The sequence below is a fragment of the Protomyctophum parallelum genome (assembly GCF_964188405.1).
Source record: "Protomyctophum parallelum genome assembly, chromosome: 8".
NCBI lineage: Eukaryota > Metazoa > Chordata > Actinopteri > Myctophiformes > Myctophidae > Protomyctophum > Protomyctophum parallelum.
In genome coordinates this window covers 32,575,022-32,598,417 of record NC_139703.1, presented here as the reverse complement: position 1 = coordinate 32,598,417, position 23,396 = coordinate 32,575,022, and the positions used below count along the sequence as shown (strand labels likewise).

Sequence of the window (23,396 nt, the reverse complement as noted above, 5' to 3'; positions counted from 1 at the left end):
ACACTTTCTATGAAGCCCTTAATCCTATAATGGATTATAAACATACTTGTAATGGATTATAATTTGTTTATATTTCAGCACTATATAATTATTGTTATATCTATATTCTTAATGCTATAAACACATTATAAGTCATTTTACTATTACTTATTACGTCAATTATCAAGTCAAGTAAATATTTAATTGCTGGGCAAATATTTTAAAGGATCATAGTATGTATTCTAATTCTCATAGTTGTCATTAATACTTTTGTAAAGCATTATGGTCACTGTTGTAATGCCTTACATTGTGATTATAAGTCACTAGGAAGTGGTCACTGGGTTTTTTAAGTAAACTAATGACCTTCCTGGAGGTGTAGGCAGAAACATTGTATGTGTTGTTCTTGCATAGATTGAATGCTATTGGGAAAGGGAAAAACAATATGTGACTGTTATTTGTTATATGAAGCATTATGGACTCAAGTACTTATGATTGCTTATAACTGTAATTATACAGTATGCTGATTTTTAATGCATTCTAAGTTTGAAATGTGAAAATTCCAAAGGGTATGGTTCTGGGCCTGAAAATCAGTTTTCTCTCAGAACGCTGAATAGATTGGAGACAAAAGCAGGTACACTGAGGCACAATGAGAGTAAACAAGTCCATGTGTATTAAACCACATGCAGGGACAAACGAGAGTGAAGGGAATGACACCTAAATAATGGTCAAAGTCATGTAATGGCTTAATGTCCCTCCCTAAATTCCAGGGAAGTTTAATTTTAAAAGATTTTAACGGTTTTCCTACTGCAGTGCCAATATGGCTCCTGTCAGACAATAAGTAGTTTGTAGTTGAGGGTGGGAATACTTCCCCCTTTCTCGAGCATGCAAATACAGACACACAGTATCCACCCCCGCTCACAAAAATGTGCTTCTAATGAGGCGCACAGCCTCCTGGCGCTCTATCAGTTTTAACTTTGCTGCTGTTTGGTCAACCTTCCTCCAGGGTCTCAGAGCCAGTAACGACTGCAGCGGAAGGAGTTGAGCTTGGTACCTCAGCCTCACCCTCTACGGGAGACGGGTTTCCTTCTGGGGACCCCGCAACCGTTGCGGAGAAGAGAGATGATTCTGACGAGTACAGCAGAGATGCAGCCAAGGAGAACTCCAGCCTGAAGGACCATTCCTCTGAAGGTACACAACTGAACTATATACAGTATACTGTATGAATGGTACAGTACATGCAAGCTCAGGGGTCTCTCTTTCAGCCCCAAAACTGATGTAACGCTCTTTCTTGAACCTGATGAAACATAGCTTCAAGAGTTTCTGATGAAACATAGTATGTTTCATCAGTTTCAGACATACTCTTTCCGTGGTACCGTGACGTATTACCCATTTTAATCTGAGCAACAAGGGGAAAAAAGAGCAGAGAAAGTACAGATAAGTGCAGAGGGTAAGCCTTGCCGAACCATGTGGCCATATCTCCTGTTTATTCAGCGTGAGGCGGCTTGATGTGTACCGTAAGTACACTCGCAGGGACTTGCCCCCAATCCAACCCTTGACGCCGAGTGCCAAGCAGGGAGGCTTTGGACTGCCCCGGCTGGGGAATCGAACCCCACACTCCCAATCTCAGGGCGGCCACACTCTAACCACATGGCCACTGAGCTGGTGTTGATGGTATAGAGTATAGAGGCTTTAGGTGGTTAAAATCTATTCATTAGTTCCAGGAGAAATCCTCCGGAAATCCTCCGGAAATCCTCCGGTTCAATTGAGTAATTTTCTGTCACACAGGTTTTTGATCTACAGTACAGTTTCAAAAGTGGCAAGAAAACCTTATTACACTCTTATTGGCATTATTATCTTAGTTCCTGTGAAGAAAAGGGGCAGCATATTCCATGAACACACATACACTAACATGTATGTGCGTCTATGAAAATGCACACACACACACACACACACACACACACACACACACACACACACACACACACACACCTGCACATCTGCACATCTGCACATCTGCACAAAGATACACAAATGCCAAATGCACAAGGTACTACATACTGTACACAAATTCCCATATACAGTACCACCGTGATTTGATTTCCACATGGACATGACATGAATCCAATTAATTCAGGATGAGGATCAATAGAGGACTATTTCCATGAAGGAAAATTGCTTTTGGATTTCGACTCAGTCAGCAAAGCCGTCGTTATTTGATGGTGGCTCAGTAAACAGACTTACAAAGGGATTCTGCTGTGCTGCATGATATTTCCCATGTCCTACTTCTCTACACTCACACATAGGCCTATAGTTGTTGTTACGGTTAAAGCATTGTGCATTGTTTAAATTATTATTAAATTACTACAAATGGCAAATCTTCTTACTGTAGCAAAAGGAAAGAGGAACACAAATCAGTGCTGCAGTAGTTGAGGAAAGAGACCCTGAAGACATGTTGTGAGAATAAATGTCACACTTTTGCACTGAGACTTTGAGTATGACTGATTTTATTCTAATAAGTGTAGTGTTTAGTGCACCTGATCTCCTACTACGGCTGCTGCTGCTACTACTACTACTGTGAGAGACGGATCATTACTGTCGGGCCAGAAACCTGGTAGCATAGGTTCAACTTTTTAGTGTCTTTCATTTTGTACATTATGCCCTACTTCGTCACACAAAAGTGGCGCACAAATTAATGGTAGTGTAAGTGATTTTCAATTGGAACTGGAACACTAACAATTAAGCTCATAAATAGCTACTCTCTCCTGATTGGCTGAAATTTTGTCACCTACCTAAAAATGTATTTTCTGTTTATTAAAGAGATGGAGAGACAGGGAGACCTCTGTTACTGAACAAACCCTCTATAGCAATGATTACTATCAGAATATAGTTATTTAACCTTACATTTTTTGTTTGTTTTTTACAAAAAATATGACTTTCCCTATCTTTTACGTAGCGCAAACAGCTGATCTACAAGATCACAACGCATGATGCGATTTGAGTGGGAACCCCTTTTGGTGGTTACATATGTTATAATTATGTTATAATTTAGCTATTGAAAAATAGCAGATCTACAAGCTCATAGCGCGCCACCGATTGGCGAGCTATGAACTTGTAGGTCTATTTTTGAAGAATCGTTAAAATGTGCCTCATCTTTCAGAAAATTGTCATGATTTAGAAACCTTTTTTTTTTAATTTCGACGTCAGGCCTGAATGGGTTAAGTACTAAATCTAGGACTAGGTAATATAAATATTTAACCAATGAAAAGTATTAAGCAGCAGCTATTGCTTTTATGAACAAATGCTTGTGACGTTGGTAAGCACCATGGTGACAAGCTAATGTAGTGAAAGGTTTGCGGCCCACTGGTACATGTCCCGCAGGTCCACAGCTCGATGGTACATGTCCCATACATGTCCTCCAGGTCCACGGCCCACTGGTACATGTCCCGTACATGTCCCCCAGGTCCTTGGCCCGATGGTTGGCAAGTTGGCAACTGATCATGACCTACTCCATCCCTTCAGTGTGCCCTGAAGAGGAGCACTGCTGTTTTGCAAAATAATTTCTGCCCAAATGAGGGAATGCCTCCTTGCCACACCCTCTGGACAGAATTGCCTGGAAAGGACGAATCATACCTGACGTCAGGTATGACGAATAATACCTGACGAAGACCCACAGAGGTCGAAACGTTGTAACAATAAAGAATTTTCCTGGGAGCTACAACTCAGTGTGCGGACATCCCTTACTTTTTTATTCTTATATTATTGACACCACTATCATGACTTCACTGCAGTGAGGTTTATACTCGTAGGATAGACTCCAGGGTGGTTTGGGGCCCCTGCCCTTTACCCTCAGACTTGGGTGCCCTCTTGGCTGGTGTTTATAATATGATGATTATGTTATGATAATAGGTACATAATTTAAATTCACACCCGGCTCTTGACTTGTCAAGAATGTATGAAGTCCTACCTTCTTAATGAGGCGTGTGTGTGTGTGTGTGTGTGTGTGTGTGTGTGTGTGTGTGTGTGTGTGTGTGTGTGTGTGTGTGTGTGTGTGTGTGTGTGTGTGTGTGTGTGTGTGTGTGTGTGTGTGTGTGTGTGTGTGTGTGTGTGTGTGTGTGTGTGTGTGTGTGTGTGTGTGTGTCCACCCAGTGTTGATTTTGTCGACTAAAACTATAACAAAAGATGTTTGACTACTTTTTTTTCACTGATGACAACTAAATACAAACTAAGCTATGAAGACTAATTATTGACTATTTCATCAACAAATAAAAACTAGACTAAATGTTATGTTGGGATGAGTGGAGAAGAGATACAGTAGAACAAAGTCATGTTGCACTCTGAAAATAGCAGATCTACAAGCTCACAAGGCGTCTCGATCAGCTATTTTAAGCATGCAACCATGTGTAAAATCAAGCATTAAGATAAATCGAGGCCCACCAAAATACATTTTTGTCGACAAAATCAACTGCAGGTTTAGTTGATTAAAACTGTATATTTAGTCAACTAAAACTAGACTAAAACAAACATTTCAGGTCGACTAAAATGACAAACAAAAAAAATGTGGAAAATCTAGGATATATTTCTCTTTGAAAATGACCTTAGAACACGGCCCTGGTAAGCACTGAAATCTCACAACATCTGTTGAAGGATGTTGACAACATTCTTCGGTGGGATTTCCAAACACAGATAAACGACTGAACACCATATTAGCATAGCTGACTGAATCACTTTCATGAAAAACATGGCAAAGAGGCTTTCTTCATGTCATAATGTATTATGTATATAGAACACCAGGGAGGGAATGGATGTACATGTGTGGGGGGAGCTCGTTGCTAGCCTCCATGCTTGTATTATATTGAAGTGTTCTACTATAAGCCTGCAGCCCACAGTCATTTTATTCACTTAGCCAAGTGTTCATGTATCATTTTGAATTATGGAATATTTCCTGTTTATATTATAACAAGCATCCACATCCTTTCATAGCCTATCTCTGATCTGATGTGGCAATTGTGCATTCCGATATTTTGTGATATGAATAGCACAATATGCTTCATTGCTTGCATCAACAACACCGCACACACTTTGCTGCGAAGGATTTTCTGGTGGCACAAGACTCAGACTCTGTATAAGAGTTGTTCTATTGTGATGAACTTCTGATGCACTGTATTAAGAGGGTTGGTTTATTTGCTGATATTTTGATCATTTGGGACTTAGTTCAAATCCAGTGGTTCCCTTTCTTATTCTGAATGCTTCTGAATACAGAGTAGAGGAGAGGGAATGTATAAAAGACAGAGGACCGGGGAGAAAGAGAGAGATATTAACATTTGTGAAGATAATCCACTTTTGTAGTGGAAGATGTGCTCTTTCTTCATTTCATGTATTGTAGTAGGTTATTTATTACCATGAGGGACCACCACTCACCAGGCAAACCAGGCATACTCAACATTTGTGAAGATAATCCACTTTTATAGTGGAAAATGTGCACTTTCTTTTCATTTCATAGATTGTATCCAAGGTTATTTATTAGAAGTTTAGTTGACAGCTATTGACTATAATCCGTAGCAGAATACACATCTCCTGTCAGATTAATTGAAAACAGTGATTGTTGCCTGTTGGTAGGGGCTTAGAAGAAAGTGTTGCAGACAAATCACAGTTTAAGACCAAATCAATAAAGCCCACTGAGCCAAATTAGGCAGAAACACCCTCAGCGCAGTTAATGACAAATCCTGCAGAGTGTGGATATAGAGCAGGTCAATACCTCAAACAAGGTAGATACAATGATGCGCGGCTCACGCAGAACCATTACAGCGAAATGTACCTGAGAGCCAATCTCCCTGAAGTGGTGGAGAGGAGTAGAGATGCAGTGAGCATGTAAATGTACTGCAGATGCATGCTGGGTATGAGTGGGTACATTTCTAACAAGAGGGTGTAATATCTATTTCGCTTCACCAAAAGGACTCGGGCTGCATAGGTTTGACAAGGTTTCATCTCTTGTCCTACAGAATACAGATAACTACACATACTCTATCAGATAGATAGGTAGGTAGGCAGACAATTATAATATTTTATACTGACTGGGGGGGGGGGCATAGGAGTTGAGGGAGATAGTAGTCACTTTGTAGCAAAGGACAGTATCCATTGTAGTCTAGAGTACATTAAAAAGCAGTGTTTTTTTTTCTGTGCCAGGGATATGCAAGGTGGAGCCTGAGCCCCAGACAGACAGTCCTGACGTGATCTATGATGATGTACCCGGTGAGGACCCACTCTCCCCTGAGGAAGGTCAGTCCAAGTGGTGTGTGTGTGTGTGTGTGTGTGTGTGTGTGTGTGTGTGTGTGTGTGTGTGTGTGTGTGTGTGTGTGTGTGTGTGTGTGTGTGTGTGTGTGTGTGTGTGTGTGTGTGTGTGTGTGTGTGTGTGTGTGTGTGTGAGTGCGTGTGCATGTGCACATGAGTGTGTGTGTGTGTGTGTGTGTGTGCGCGCACATGAGTGTGTGTGTGCGCGCGCACATGAGTGTGTGTGTTCAAAGAAGCAGCATGGTGCATATAGGTGCCTGGTCTGCACTGGAAACCGCTTACAAAACGTTTCTCTTTGAGTGGTTGGATCAGCATTAATTGTGCTGATTCGTTCATTATCAATCTATCAGAGATAAGAGCCCTTTTTTCCAAGTCATATCAATTGGATATTTCACAAGGGCAGAAAGACCATTTGTGAAACTTATGTGCATTAGTCTGACATCGATCCTCCATTTGACAAAGAATCTCAGTGTGATCTCAAACATGGTCTACTTTTGTAGTGGATTTCTGAAGGTATTGTTTCATGTTGGATATTCTACTTAAAGTGACAGTGCTTCCTGGAAGTGTATGTGCTGCTTATGTTTGTGCTTGTGTGTCTTGTTGAGGTGCCCTTGTTGAGCAAGTTGCTGAATCGATACCTGCTCACTTTGTATTTTGTTCAACAATATTAGTATCAGTTACAGCTACTAAATGTGTCTGTGCGTATGTGTGGCGTGTGCATGTGTTTGCATGTGATTGTGAACACTGTATATCTGTGTGTTTTAGTTGACATGATCTATGAAGATGTTCAGCGAGATGTTGGCCATTTGGAGGCAGACAACGGCTGGAGTTCCAGTGAATTTGAGAGCTATGATGACCAGTCTGATACGGAGAGCAAACTACCAACACGCAGCAAGGTGTGTGGGCGTGCATGTGTAAACGTGTGTATGGGAGGGTGTGTACACGTCAATGCTCGTGTCTGTCTGTCCCCCTCTGTCTTACAAGATGAGAAATATATACTGTAAGAGCCTCTCTTTGGCCAGACACATAACATGGATTCACTCATGCCTCCTTACCGGGGAGGTAGGGTGAGTGAATCCACGTTATCAGTCTGGCCAAAGCCAGGCTATTAAGAGCCGTCTAGTACACTGTCTTTGCAAGTAAACAACAAGCATTTATTTTTGAAATGCCTAAGAAACACTCTTCTTTGCTCGGCCAGAGACACTGTTCTTCAGCTATGTGGCGTGACTGTGGTGTCTTGATCCTCCACATGATGGCACTGTGCTCACATTCACGTCATGCCACTATTTGACACCTGCAGCTTTCACTGTGCATGTCATTGTAGCCACAGGGACAGTTTGAAATAGTCAAGGTAATAATGAGAATATCATATTGTGCTGAGTTTTGTGATTATTAATGCACAGATTCCCAACACCTATACCTTTACATATATTTACATATTGACAGTGTGCATGAATATCACTCCATTGAATCTTAAAATATCCTGATTTAAATCGATGTTTTCAGAATAGGGGGGAAAAGTGCTTGTTGCAGGACAGAAATGAGATAGGCATTCCAGAGGTGTAATTACAGGGAGATGCTGTATGAAACTCTCTCTCAGCTCTCCTGAATACCTGTCCCAAGCCAATGAACACAAAAGGAAGATTTTGAGTACACTTACAGGAAGACACTTTTAATTATAACGCCAATGCTTTTTAGCCAACACAGCCTTCATGAGAAACACCTTGACTTTATAATTAAGGCTGCTTCATTAATTGTTCACTGAGTGTGGCTGAATTTTGCCTTTTCATTCGGTTCACTACTTAACGCAAGCAAGCCTTGGCAGATTTTTATTTATTTATTTATTTTGCGACAGATTAGCTTCCCTTCATGTCTGTCCCATGCTGCCTGCCTTCCCCTCCTCCACAAATCAGTGGCTATTAGTCTCAGCCAGCCATTCATTAGCCCTTTTGACCAAAGCATTGCTTTAAAGCTTTCACTCTTAGAGCTGGTGATTAATCCCTGGTGTTGCTTTGCTTGTTTTTGCCTTGATCACTTCTACCATTTCCCTTGTCTGTCGTCTTCCTCCGCCCTCGGTCTTCCTTCCTTCCTTCTGTCCTTCCCCCTGTGGCTTACTTAACGTGCCCCACACCCCTTCATCCCGCCACGCCACAACCATTCACCCGTCCACCGTTCCTCCTCCTCCCCCCCCGTACGTCACCTGTAGCTCCCCCCTGAGGTGCGTCGGCTGAGGGAGCGTTGTGCCAGGACCAAACGAGATCTGGCCATGAGGCTGGCCGGCAAGCACAACGGTGACACCAAGGTACCTCACTGGCTGTTCAACAACGGCAGTTCTACCACAGTGTTTTCAAATTCAGAATCCAAAAGCCAGAATATAGGAATAGGAACTACTATTTGTACTACTACTATTTACTGCATGTTCACTGCTCTAATGCTTACATACATCATCCAAATACAATTTATTATCGCCTCCTTCTTCATGTTTGTCAGCCGTTCTATGGATGTGTGGTACGAGGACAGGTTTACGGGACACATTACTTTAAGTATTCTGCCTGTTGAACGGCAAGTCGCTCCCAATTAATGACCTAGTTTCCTGAAGTGGCATCACTTAAAAATACTAGCACCATGAGTGTATTCTGGGGTCTGTGGAGTCTGGTTGCAGGGTCTCTGTGATGCTCAGGGCGGGGTGCCTTGTGGTCAACTGTACTCTCCCCACATTGAGCAATGCTGCATGTTTCTGAATCACTGTTTCATTATCCGGAACACTGTAGGCTTGAGGCTCTTAACTCTTAGGCAAGCTTCTTCCTTGGGAAATGACAGCCCACGTCGCTCCTCTCAACCAGGTTCAGCAATTAATGAAGGCAGCCAAGAGTGGAACTAAGGATGGAATTGAGAAGACCAAAATAGCCGTCATGCGCCGGGTCTCTTTCCTCCACAAGAAAGACCAAACGGGTAAGCCTGTGAAAGTTTTCCAAGCATTTTCTATATTTAACTAACTTATGCCAGCTAGCCCTCGTGCATTGAAGGTCATCCTTTATTCAGCGATGCAGATTGTGTATGAGAAGTGTGAGTTGCTTAAAATGTCTTGTGAACTCGATATGAACTCATTCTTTGAGCTGCTTGTGTACGATGTTTGCCAAACCAAAGTATTGTTTGAGCTGATGGAAGCTGATGGAAGATAAAGTCTCCCCATTTGCTTTTTCCAATCCCTGCATTACTAGAAAAACAAAACAAAGCGACAACAGCAGGAAAGAATAGCTCTAAATGAATAGATTTTCCCCCCAGAAAAAACAAACAAAAGACAAAACGATGCAAGGGTAAGTTAAGCTGCTTCACCCAGATTAAAGAGAGGCGTTGTGGTCATTATTTTTTTCTTTTTAAGAAGTTGTGTTCTCACGTGATACGATATAGCTCTCACACCCTTGGACAATGGAGTGAGATTAGCATCCATTGATAGTGTGTTGAGCAGCTCCACAAACCACAGATATCAATCCCCTCACGCCTCAAACTAAATCTCATAGCCATCACGACGAGGTAAAGAGGCCAGCGTAGCTAATTTTAGTGTTGGGTCAAGGGGGGGTGATGGGGTGGGCTAAGACCCCCATGTTATCATTCCAAAGTCTTTAATTGGAACAAAGCATGCTTCTAGTATAGAGTGTTGTGGGTAAAGTGGAGATTTCTACGAGGGCCTTTGCAGACAAGTGAGTGTGTCAGAGGACGCCGGTTTTGCAGACTATCTGTGTTCACTTTGCTCAGAGAGTGTTTGTTTTCTTATGGTCTGTCTGTCTGTCTGTCTGTCTGTCTGTCTGTCTGTCTGTCTGTCTGTCTGTCTGTGTATAGAACTCTACATACGTACTGTATACTGTACATATAAGAGGTGATAAACTTTGTGTCACTGTCACTATGTCTCCAGCTGCAGTGAGGGCTCTTAATGCTGCTTCTCTCTCAATCTCTTTCTTCACCTCCCTGTGTCTCTGTTTCTCTCCATCTGTGTATCTGTCTCTCTCTCTCTCTGTCGGTCTCTCTCTCTGTCGGTCTCTCTCTCTCTCTCTCTCTCTCTCTCTCTCTCTCTCTCTCTCTCTCTCTCTCTCTCTCTCTCTCTCTCTCTGTCTCTCTCTCTTTTGCAGAGGACCTGGATGATGATGCAGGGTACCTGGATGTGGCTCTATCAGATGTCAAGCACCCTCCACCACAGCTGTGCCCCATGCCAGAGGGGCTGAGCAGCCAACAGGTGCATGATCTGCCATTTAGAGTTTGTTGTGGCCCGGCCTCTTAACACCGGTATCTCACATCACTGTCTGCAAAAATAGAAGATCAACAAGCACTACGTGTCACATGCCGAAAATACCAGTTTGTGGTCAGGAGGTGCACGCACATCCCAGGCTAATTCAACGGGTGCTCGAACAAAAATAACAAACTGCAAAAGAAAGAATAAGTCTGTACACGTTTGTGAAAGCTCCCCAAAAAGTGTATTTACCAAGGCGGAAAAAAAACACACAACGTTTCGGCCTCTGTGGCCTTCGTCAGGTATACCTGATAAAAAACACAATGTGTAAATTAAGTGTGCTGGCCATACTTTTGCTTCATTACACAGAGGAATGAGGAAAAGTTTGTATCTATTTGTTCTATGCAGCATTAAAACAAAAATGTAGGAGAAATGCATGAAGGGGCACTAATCGTAATTATAAACACAATGGAAAGTGTAATAATAATCCATGTTCAAAACCTCACTCGGTGAACCCCCACTGCCAATAATAATCATATAGTCTCAGTCATGACATTTTTATAATGTACTAAAAAATATGATACTTTGACATGGTTATGATGTACAGGTATATGCTGCACAGATCGTTATAATAATAATGTTATCTTGATGGCTCACTTAAGCAATATTACACGAGAGGGTGTGGTTTAACGTGATTATTGCCACGACAGTTATGCTGTCAGGAACGAGATGTAGTCGAGTTCTGCAACCATCACTGAAGTGGCAATAATCACGTTAAACCACACCCTCGAGTTACCCTTAAAACTAAGAAAATCGCTGAAAAAAAATATTTTTTTAATGACTGATGTAGTCACTACGACCACAAATGTCCCAAGAAACTAGCTAGCCTAGCCACCGAGTTTGCTAGTGCTCTGGGAGAACAGAGCAGCTGAATTATTTGTTTTGATTAGGTGGTGAATGGTGCTGGTTTAATGTAGTATCTGCACATATGGAGGTACTTCGTGCATTTGCATGAAGAGACAGTTTATATAAGACTCCAGCGTGTCAAATCTATGCTCTAGGGCCTAGGCTATTATGTGCATACTCAAATGGATGCATTTGCTCTCTACCATCTCCGTCTTTTCTTTTCTTTTCTTTTCACATCTCTAGGTACTCTATAGGTAATGCTGTCTGGAGAGACAGTGAGTTTTATTGAATCTTACAAAAAAAAACAAAAAACAAAACAGGTCCTTTCATGTCAATGGGTAAAACTTCAACCATTAAGCTCTGAAACAACGGGAGCCTCCTTCATAGCGACCTACCCTGCTTCAACTCCTTTACCTCCCTGTGACAAACACATGATTATAGTGCCATCCATCAACCTGTTCTCTGCTTAGCTGGAATCACACCGCAGCCGCAGCGCCTCAAACATCCCCCCTCCCCCCCTCGCCATCATGTCCTCTTAAGGTGCCTGAATTATCCTGACAGGTCCTTGCCTGTGTCTTCCCCCAGGTTGTCAGACGCCATATCCTGGGCTCCATCATTCAGAGCGAACGCAGCTACCTGGAGTCTCTCAGGAGGATCCTGCAGGTGAGAAGGCCCCCCGCCGCCACGACCAAAGCCCAAACCAGTACAACACCCCCCCCCCCCCCCCCCCTCTCTGCCATGTGCAATACCTTCACCGCGTAGGCGTCACAAGCTAAAAGAGTTAAATTACTTGGGTGTCTTGGCGTAAATCATTTTAATGAAACAGCTTTGCGTGCTCCTGAGGTGTCGTGCAGATGCAGAGAGAGAGAGAGAAAGAGAAACTGGCTCTTCACAGGATGGGGTTCGGGCTTTCTCTTTAATCCCTTGTTTTTTTGGTATGCAAAAGTGATTATTGTTATCTCCTCACGGAGAAAAGCAAAAAGAAACACCTGCTGAAATGGAAACAACAGCAATCACTGGAAGTATGTTTAGTGAAATCTCTTGCTGTCGAGACAGCAAGAGATTGGAGATGGACCTTTTGTTTGACACAAAATGTTTGATACGTTTCACATTTGCCCAATTTGAAATGGGTCTTGTTGTTATCCAGCAAGTCTGGCCAAGAGGTAAATAGTGACGCTCCGTGTAAAATGAATATGAATGGCAAAAGGCCTCAAGCTGAAATAGACATTGAATTTCAGTTTCGGTTTCTGAAAATGCATTTTATGTTTAATAAAACCCTGGAGAGACATGGAGACTCCTGTTACTGAACAAACACTCTATACACAGTGGTTCCCAAACTGTGGTGCGTGCACCCCTTGTGGTGCGCAAGCGACTTCTAAGGGTTGCGCGACATGAAAAGGCTAATGGTGGTACCATGGTTTTATTTTAAATGTATTATTACATATTATGCCAGTATATGGCAAGGATATGCGGAATATAGCCTATGCTGCATATATTATGTGGATAAAAAGGAAATAAATCTCTATATAGCTTGTGCAATTTATATTTCCATGTGGGGGGTGTGTCAGCTAGGTCGGGAGGTAACGGGGGGTGCGAGGCCAAAAAGGTTTGGGAACCGCTGCTCTATATCAATGAGTACTAAAACAATATAGAGCTTTTTAACCAAAGAAAATCACTTACACTACATTTAATTTGCCATGATGGACGTACAGTCCAGCTGAGACAGTCTTGAAAAATCCAATGATGCAAAGTATAAAGTACTTTATATTTTATAAAGTATAAAATAAACACCTGTCCATCCCATTGTGTTTCAAATAGAGGTTATTTTCTGTTGGGCTTCATGTTCAGCTCGTACACAACAACATTATCTCCAGAGACCGCTTTCTTTATTTCCAGTACATAAAGAATCTCGTCTTAGAAGGTCTATGCATAATTCCCTAGGGGGCTGACGAGTCAATCGCATCTAGCTGATGTTGCTTTAGCATCGTTACCTCCGCTGGGACTTGTCTTTAGTCATTATTGTTCTGCCATTCATTATTACATTTCAGACATTGTCGAGACAATGCCGGTTGTGTTCAGTAGACGGTAGACTAGTTTGCCGTGTATTCTGACTGCGTAGGGTAAATCCTTCTTGAGCTGAGTGTTCTTTCTGTCGGTCTGTTCTTTTCTTTTTGCTGTCTGGAACAACTAATGAGATGGAGGATATACCGTCCACTCGCTGCAAACCGACACATACTACTAATGCACTGATGTGCATGCGTATGCACACACGCACACGCATGCGCGTTACCCACAACAAAATGCATGCATAAAGAACGTTGACACCTTAAAAAAAGAACTGCATTTTCTATCTCAATCTCATCAGGAGTACCACAGACCCTTGATGGAGGCTGATCCCAGAATCCTGAGCCCAAGGAAAATCAGGCCTATATTCTTCAGACTGTGGGAGATCACGCAGTGTCATTCCATGTTCCAGATTGCCCTGGCTTCACGTGTGGCTGAGTGGGACAGCAGTGAGAAAATTGGAGACTTATTTGTTGCTTCGGTTAGTGTGTGTGCATGTGTGTGCCACATGTCTGTGTGAAATGAACATGAAAATTGGAGATTTATTTGTGCTTTGGTTACAGTATGTTTGCACGTGCATGTGTAGGTGTTTGTATTCTGCCTCTGCCGGTGTACTGTATAAAATTCAATCAGGAACTTGTTTGCCGCAGGTAAAGGGGCTCATTTCTTCTTGGCACTTCTATCTAACATTAAAACAGCATCTCACCACTACCAGAATTTTAACAAGGTACAGGTTTGGGAGTAGTTTACCCCAAACATGGAGTCAATTATAGCCGTGATGCATATCACCACCACCTCCAATGGGTTATTTTATACACATTTACAGATTTCTGGCAACAATATGGTGGTGTTATGTATGAGCTTTCAGTTAAGAGCTGAGACCCTCGGCCGTGTGCTCGCCCTTAAGGCCCGCTCTTTATTTGTCTATTAGACAGGCAACATTTCGACCCTCTCCCTCTCAGTCGGTCATTATAGTGTTGTTCCATTGATATTCACAGGTCGGGCCACCAAATGAGTCCTCGCTGAAAGCAAAGGGCCGGTGGAACTGTGATGGTGCTCCTCATCGATTTTTCCCTTTTCATGTGGCCATGCATTTGTCAGCCTCTGGGGCCAGCAGTAATGTTTGGTAATGGCCCTCACTGTGACAGAAGGGATATGGTGCTGCTGGCTCCCCGTGGAAGGTGAAGGGTTAATTCGGATTCGCCAATTTGTGATTATCTTATTTTCCCGATGTCTGGTACTGCTGCCAGCAGGTGCCCTGCGTGGATTTAATTGAAAGGAGAGAGAATGAATGTCTGTCCCGCTATAGGCAGGCCTCACAGATACATGCTGGCACACAGGCAGACATAGATACTGTACTGTACACACACACACATACACAGTAAAGTCCTCTGTGTTAATCCATCCATTTGCAATCTGCGAAATTTGCAAGTGGTGCCCCCCAGAGGCACCACCTGACTGGCGAGTCAGTGTTGAAGGAAGTACAGTTGTAGCCTAATTCAGGTCCATTACGCTAAGAATAGAGGGTTTAAGTGGTTGGGTAAATGTAGAGGACAGATTTCACAAAATACCCCAAAGGAATGAGGACTAAATTATGAATTATTTGTTTCCTTCTAGTTTTCCAAGTCCATGGTGCTCGACGTCTACAGCGATTATGTGAACAACTTCACCAATGCCATGGCGCTCATTAAAAAGGCGTGCATGTCCAAGCCTGCCTTCTTGGAGTTCTTGAAGGTGAGATTCATTCAAGTATTTGGTGGATTGCTTTATCCCATCGCTTTTCTTCTTGTTTCATGTTTGAGCGACGCTAACCGCTCCAACACGTGAATATGTGTAGAATTACTGTAGTCTATTAGTCTGCACGGTCACTGTGCTTACAGTCATGTGACGTAACATCATCATCATATACTTGAGAAATGACCAATACCGGTCGAAACGTTGTATGTCCTGCCTGCTGTGATTGTGAATAAATACTTGGAGCATTACCAAAGTCAGTTGTGAGCCCTTGCTTTTCTTCACATCATCTTCATTCATCATCACCATGATAAATGGCACCGCTCACTTCACATGGGTGTGATTTTCCATGCATTTGGTTTTTCACATATTCTTCTAAAATCCTAAAAGTTTTCTGAAAAACCTGGAAGAAATGCAAAGGCCAATGTGACTATTTGACCATTTAGAGAGATGGTGCAAAAGGGCACATGTGCAATCTATTCCACACCCAGTGTGTGTCCATCAACGGTTATAGTGGGTGTCCTTGAGCTGGACAATTAAACCCTACCTGCTGTCATTTGAAGTCGCTCTGGGTAAATGCCACGCCGCGACAATGACGGGCATCTTCATTCACTTTTATACATACGGTATAGCTGTGGTGTGCTTTTGTGCACTCCAGGAAAAGATGCTTTATTCATTGTGGTTTTAACCCATTTAGGCCTGACCTCGAAATTAAAAAGAAATCTTCTAAATCCTCCTGCTAAAAATAGCAGATCTACAAGCTTGTAGATCTGCTATTTTTCAATAGCTAAACCATAACATAATGCTGAAACCAAAAGGGTTCCCGCCCAAAATGGGTTAAAACACATTATAGTACATAACAAATATTTATTTCTCCTTCCACAGTGCATCCCTCCCATCTATAAATGCACGAGATGCATCTGACAATTTACCATTACACTGAACCTGTCAACGTTGCACATATTTTATGCTTTTCCCCCCCTTTTTTGTAATAAAGCACGGTAATGCACACTTGCACAGTGCACCACTGCAGTATAGCTTTCTGTGTACTGACCTGAACCTACACTTCTACGTGCTACACGCACACGTGCAGGCATGGACGCACACACATGCACACAAACCGATTCCTTTGGCACACGTGCCCTGATATCACTAACTAGCTGTATGTGCCAAGACACACTCCTACACAACTTACTATCCACAGGGTATTCTATCTATCCTGCTCCTATCAAAGCAGGAGAAACTTTCATTCTGCTTTCTGTCAGGAGAAATATATAGTTTTCTTCCACATTCTACTCACCTCTTGACCTGACTCTTTCCAACTCCCATCTTTAACTCTCTTTCAGAAGAAACAAGCATCCAGTGTTGACCGGATTACCCTGTATGGGTTAATGGTGAAGCCCATTCAGAGATTCCCTCAATTCATTCTCCTCCTGCAGGTATACATGCTGTGGTTTGTTTTTTAATTTTGTGTTCTCAAGGCTACTGTTATTAAACTGAAGCAAGCAAAATATGGGAAACTCGGTGTAGGGTCCAAAGTTCGGCAGCAATGTCCAAGTACCGAAAATGAAATCCTGGAACTTGATAATGGATAACAACTTGATAAATAAAGTCAGACCTTTATCATTTAGAACTATAACAAAAAACATCGCATGGATGCACCTGGGACGTATCCTCAGTGATGTATCCTGAGGTCAATGGGGTTTCGGGTCTCGCAACATCATACCCCTCACTCAGGCGACCCAGCCGGGAGTGATCAAGTCCCGACTTACGTCCCAGTAGCTACCCTCAATCAGTCCCATTAGGGAAAAACCAGGGGCACACAATCCGTTGGAACTACTCCAGAACTACTCTGCCAGGGCTTGGAGGTACACTTCTGGCATTTACAGGAGTGTTAGTTTGCAAGTTGGCTAACAAATTGCAAATACAATTTAGGCATTTAGCATTATGCTTTCATCTAGAGCCATTTTTGTTTGAAATCAGACTATTTCACATTAAATCTAGTCAAAACAACAGGATGGGAATAAGGATGTAGCCACATAACTCGTAGCTATGATGCAAAAAAAAGTTTTTTTTTTTTATTAAAATACCAACGTTTCAACAGAATAGTCTTCCATGACAAACTATATGATACCAGGTACACATCAAACATAGCATCGGTCTAAACAACATGCTATGTTTAATTCTAGCCCCTGCTATGCACAGCTTTGTGTGTAGGAGCACGCAATGTGATGTATGATGATGTATAAGAACGCCCCGCACTTCACACAAGTGTGTTTTTTGTTTTTTTCTAAATTTACAGTAGGCAATTATTACCCTCTTTGTCTACCTTACTGGCTCACCTGCAAGTAAGGATTGCTTCCAACCTACAATGCCTTGCTGAGAGGCGATGACAAAGACCCTCCTCCAACATGGGCCAATTGTGTTCCTATAGGCTGAGGCTCTCAGAAGCCGGATGCACCCCGTTGGATTCGAACCCCCAGCCTCGACGGTGGTGGGCAGGCACTTTAAGTCAAGTCAAGTCAGATTTACATTTCATACGACAAACCCAGACTCAGACTTTAGCACTGTGTCACCCGAGGCATGGTGCTGGGTCACTTCACTTGTCCATTATGTCCAACAGCGGTGGTGCTGGACCATTCACTAATCGATGCACGTACAGTCAGTGGTGTGCTGTGTGCTGTCCTTGGTTTGTCTACTGTATTGTGACTTTCTTTAATGTGTCCTTAATAAGCTTGTTTTGTGGCATGCTTGACTAAATAACTGTCAGTTTTTTGCCTATGATAATTAATCAGCTATTATTAATTTCTTTTTTCAAGTGCCCCTTGAGATAGTGTCAGCCCTGGGCCTCTGACAGTCTAGCTATGCCACTATTGTAAGGGCTTCAGGGAGCATGTTAGTGTGTAACAGCCACAAATATAACCTTCCACAGTAGTCAGGCCTGGAGATATCCTTTAGCGAGGAACGTTCTGATCCTTCGGATGTTGTTTGTAAGATAAGTGTAAGCTTACAGGATCAAGTGATCGCTGCAATTTGGAAAGATTTCTGCAGGGGCAGGGCTTTTCAGGGAAGAACATCGCGGTTGTTTTCTGCAATCTGCGTTGAGCTTATGGAAAGACATCCTCTGAGATGTCAGTCAGGCATGCAGCGATGCAGACTTTACCATGTGTGCCAGAGGGAAGGAAAGCGCAAAATAGTTATCAACAACAGTGATAGGAGGGCTTGGTGCAAAGTAAAAAGGTAGCGGGCGGGTGGCAACTAGAGCCTAAAAGATCAGACACAGTGAGAGATGAGATACTTAGCCATCTCAGGCTACTTTTTAGCTCGAGATGTGAAATGAGAATTTGAAGTCTCCCCGGGACCCAAACTAGCAAAAATAGCAGATCTACGAGCTTGCAACATATCACATCGCCTTCGTCTTTTCCCCCTCGCATATGAAATTTCTCGCTCCTTTGCTCATTATTATTTTTATTTTCAATAATCATTTGAAATAACTTGTATTACCGGTAATTGTAGGAAATGAAAATCGCAAATGGGTCCCGAGTCCCGACCCAGTAGTTATTTGGAAATACTAAGCTAGAGGGTACCTTTCCAAGAAACCTTGTACACAAGTTCCAACCAGTCAGGCAGGAGGAGAACCACTTCAATGCTGTCCCATCGATCCCACAGTCATGGTCATATAATTGTGTTGGTCGTTCGTGGTATAGCCTAGTTGTTATTTCTTTTGCTGCAACAGTCTGTCTCACACTCTCACACACACACACACACACACACACACACACACACACACACACAGTCACACACACACACACACACACACACACACACACACACACACACACACACACACACACAAATGGACTTGACTCTTCAGTTCTGTGCAAAGGCTTAGATTTGAACTCTATTCGAACTTCCACCATAATTGCAGTAACTCAATTCATCCCCCAGAAGGCATCGATTATCCATGAATTCAAAAGTTATTAATGTGAATCAGGAATTTTCTCCAGGCCTTTAACTCCTAATAGGAAGTGTACTGTGTCATACATTAATGGGAAAAAAATGCTCAAACTACAGAGGCAATCGCAGGAGCATTCAATAAAAAGGTTTGCTCAGAGTCTTTTCTACTCTTCTTAGGTGTCAGATACAACACATGCCAACGACTTAAGACAATCACAGGATACGTACCGTAGGTAAATCAATGTACAGTAATGTACCATAATGTGACCGCTCCCAGTGATTTCAACCACAAGTCGGCAGTAATGAAACTTCACAATAGTCCAAACTACTTTTTTTGGTGGTTTTCATTTTTAGCCACAAAGTTGGAATGTTAAAGAATGTTTTTATTCCATCAGAAAGTAGTTTTAGTGTCATTAAGTCGTTGTGATTACGTTGCAAAAATGTCTCTATAATTACAGATTCTTTTGCGTATTTTGGGGCAAAGCAAAGTTCTTTGTTAATCAATGCTAACTAGAAATACAGCTTCCCTGCTAAAGTATGCAAATTCCGCTAAAATCCGCCTTTTTGTACATAATCGTTTTGGGAGATACTAGTCTTTTACTAACTGGCTAACAGAAATAGCAGAGAAAGAAGTATTAACAATCGTATTTTGTAAAAAGTGTGTTTTTTTTTCGGTCCTCCTAAAGCTAATTCATGCTAATGTTCCAGCTAGGGGCACTGGTCATCAAAACAATGGAACATGCTGAAATGGCTTGCTATTTTCAATAGCAGAAGAAAAAGACTCAAATTAATTTAATGTAAACGTAACATTATGTCACCATAACGTGGTTATTATTAGTTGCTTTGGAATGTACCTGCCATGAAAATTACGGTCATAATAACGCAGATCGCATCGATATGTAATATAGCGCGATAATGTACTTGTTTTAGCTACAGGATTGATATCAGTATATTAGCTTATGTAGCTAACAGCTATCGTTGCGGGCTTGCCAGATTCTGCGAGAGAAATAAGCAACCCGGTATATTTTTCTTTTAAAACTTTGCAGGGCAAATTCTGTACTTTGGGGTTAAGGGTTCAACAAGTTTCAGATGGTCATATCTTCTTCATTTATTTTCCAATTTCAATGAGCAATACATCATATGAAAGGTTACAGTGAGCAGTTTCATAATATGTAAAGAACTGAAAAATGACCATGTCCCCCTTGTATATCAAACCACTGTCCCCGGTCACAATAATGTCTCTGTGATTGACAACTTCTCTGATGTCTTCTAAAGAGGCTTGATGCTGCAGCTACCATCTCGTGCTCAATGAAAGTTAAACTAACCACAACGTTGTTTCATTAAAAGCTACACTACGTGATCCAGGGCTGGAGAACGCAAATACTTTTGTTTATTGGGGTTACGAGCTCCTAATAGAGAGAACAGCCAATCCAGCTTTTTCTTTTTGGTTCTTCTTTTGTAAAGCACTTTCTAACTTTTGAAGTGAATACTAAATAATAATAATACTGCTATCAGACAGAAAACAAGGGTGGTGATTATTACACAAGGGAAAATATAGACATACAGCAGGCTCTCTCTGTATGTAAAAAATATCACGTCTGTTGGTTTGTTTGTTTGTTTTAGGACATGTTGAAGAACACCCCGAAGTGCCATGTGGATCGCCTGCCTCTGCAGTTGGCTCTCACCGAGCTGGAGATGCTGGCGGAGAAATTGAACGAGCAGAAACGGGTGGCAGACCAGATTGCGGAGACCCAGCAGCTAGCGCGCAGTGTCAGCGACCGACTGCTTAGTAAGGTGACTGCCGCACCCCTGCATATGTATCGAGCAAACGCACGCACGCACGCACGCAAGCAGTCACACACTCACACAGTCACACACACACACACACACACACACACACACACACACACACACACACACACACACACACACACACACACACACACACACACACACACACACACGTGTGAGTCCCAAACTCTGAGCCACTTGCCTCTTATCAATGTTGGCCAAACATCTACCTATTATACGTGCATATAGCCATCACGTGTATCACTCTCCCACACATTGATTTAGGAAAGCATTTTTCCCTTCCTTTTATTTCGTGGAAAGCTATCTACAAGAAACGATGCCCATTAATGGTCCCTGAGCTATGCCTAAATGCAGTGGCAGAGGCATTCCCCCCTCCATTACCACTTTAAAATTGTAATCCTGCCGCAGCAAATCTGAACAAATGCTCCCCTGAATAAGACGAATTAGTGGGTAAATGAGACATTTAATTGGAAACCGTGAGAGATCAGTCCTTGCCTCTCTGTCTCTCTCTCTTTTTCTCTCTCTCCTCTATCTCTCTATCTCTCTACCCACCCACAAACACCACCTCTCTGGCCCGTCTTCTCTCTTTAAAAAAAAAAGATGAAAAAAGCACCTGCCTCTCAGTGTGTCCCCTCTCTCCCTCACACTTTCTCTCTCTCTCTCTCTTTCTCTCTCTCTCTCTCTCTCTCATTTTTCTCGTTTTATTTCACTCTATCAGCCCTTGCTTTCCAGGACCGTGAGAGATGAGATGATTGGGCCAATCTCCACAGCTCCGTACAGAATTCCATTTGCAGCAGTGAGACTGCAGAATTTCAATAGGAAAGCAGTCTCTGCTATTGCCCCCATAACCGTCCTATGAAATATTCATTCTTTGTCTCAAAGTATCTTAAGTCACCTGAATGGGGCAGATAACAATGTGACACAGACACACGCACGCACGCACGCACATGCACGCACACATGCACACACGCACACACGCGCACACTAGAGTAAAGTGCAGTGCACTCCGTGAATGACACATGCAGACGCGAGAGGGCCCACCTCTCAAATCCACAGTCCTGTTACACTAATGAGTCGTCCTCCACGCTGCCTGAGCCACAGCCAGAAGTGCTTGCAAACAGTTCACGGACAGGGCTTCCAGTTCCTATTCAGTGAGATCTGGTCAGATGTGTTGGTGTCTGCACAGGCCGTAGAATGTATGCGAGAAGATAAATTTCTCTTCCAAAACACAGGCGAATATTCTTCCAAAGAAACACAGACACATCAAAACGATGACCAAATTGGTCTCTGCGATGCGAGTCGCCTGTCTGGATTTCCCTTGATGTCTGTGACTTTGGCTACACTGAACATTTTTGATGAATCTGGCTTCGGAGATTGTTGTACAATGCATAAAATCAATTTAGGCAGATACAAAGCAGACCGAAACCAAAGTGATAAAAGGGACTTTCTGTTATTTCTTCTCCCTGAACATAATGGGTAATTGGAACCTCTGCCAACATGCGGTAACTTGGGTTGCATCTGTTGGTGGAGCCTGTGTGTTGGTGTGTGTTCATGACGTATTCATTTGGTGGAGGGAGAGGTAGGTTCCAGACAGAAGGGCGATCCAAAATCAGTGTCGGAAACAGGCTTTAGGCAGGTCCCTGCAGCCCTGTTCAGCTGAAGGTCCTATTCACTCTCCTAATCTGGAAAGCAAAGTTAATGGTTGATGTGTGTGTGTGTGTGTGTGTGTGTGTGTGTGTGTGTGTGTGTGTGTGTGTGTGTGTGTGTGTGTGTGTGTGTGTGTGTGTGTGTGTGTGTGTGTGTGTGTGTGTGTGTGTGTGTGTGTGTGTGTGTGTGTGTGTGTGTGTGTGTGTGTGTGTGTGTGTGTGTGTGCGGGTCTGCACATACGTGCATGTAACACGTTTGTCAAATGACCTTCACCGCCCCTGGATGTGCTGCAAATCCCCAGTGAGACAGCCACTCCGCCGGGCCCCAACTCTGTCCTCTTGTGTCCTCCAGCCACTGGACTCTGGAGGATTGGCCCCTTTGTGATATCTGTCATCCTCGGGCTCTGATCTGATTGCTGTGTCCCTTTTTAGCAACTGAGCTCGGAGCAGGGGTCACTGGTGCTTTGTGAGACGCTGATTGAGACGGTGTATGGTGAGCGAGGCCAAGTCCTGAAGTCCAAGGAGAGAAAGGTCTTCCTCTTTGACGATGTGCTCATCTGTGCCAACATAAATGTCAAGTGAGTCCCGCCGGTGCGGCGGTGTATATAACAAGCTAACACAGCTGAAGCTATCCCCTTAAAGCTCTTAAAATTGGTTTTGATAGTTCTACAATAACGTGAGGTTTCAGCGTGGAACCTTCTACTGTTTTGCTATGCAGGCTGCATACGGATCATTACTAGGCTCTACTGTAACGTGCAGAATCGCCACTAGGCCCTGACATGAAG

At 42.8% G+C, this 23,396-nt stretch overlaps 1 protein-coding gene across 2 annotated transcripts in view; it reads left to right on the top strand.

The window, feature by feature from the left end:
• The window catches only part of arhgef10la (Rho guanine nucleotide exchange factor (GEF) 10-like a), a 168,055-nt gene that overhangs the window by 20,942 nt on the left and 123,717 nt on the right, over nt 1–23,396 (top strand). Inside the window, exons 4-15 of one of the 2 annotated variants that reach the window (XM_083771475.1) lie at nt 983–1,167; nt 6,163–6,255; nt 7,033–7,163; nt 8,474–8,569; nt 9,111–9,219; nt 10,395–10,498; nt 11,984–12,061; nt 13,764–13,943; nt 15,080–15,196; nt 16,543–16,635; nt 20,777–20,947; nt 23,044–23,189. In XM_083771475.1, coding sequence (XP_083627601.1) covers nt 983–1,167; nt 6,163–6,255; nt 7,033–7,163; nt 8,474–8,569; nt 9,111–9,219; nt 10,395–10,498; nt 11,984–12,061; nt 13,764–13,943; nt 15,080–15,196; nt 16,543–16,635; nt 20,777–20,947; nt 23,044–23,189 — 1,503 coding nt within the window. The remainder of the gene's footprint in view (nt 1–982; nt 1,168–6,162; nt 6,256–7,032; nt 7,164–8,473; nt 8,570–9,110; nt 9,220–10,394; nt 10,499–11,983; nt 12,062–13,763; nt 13,944–15,079; nt 15,197–16,542; nt 16,636–20,776; nt 20,948–23,043; nt 23,190–23,396) is intronic. The other variant, XM_083771476.1, reaches the window with a different exon arrangement.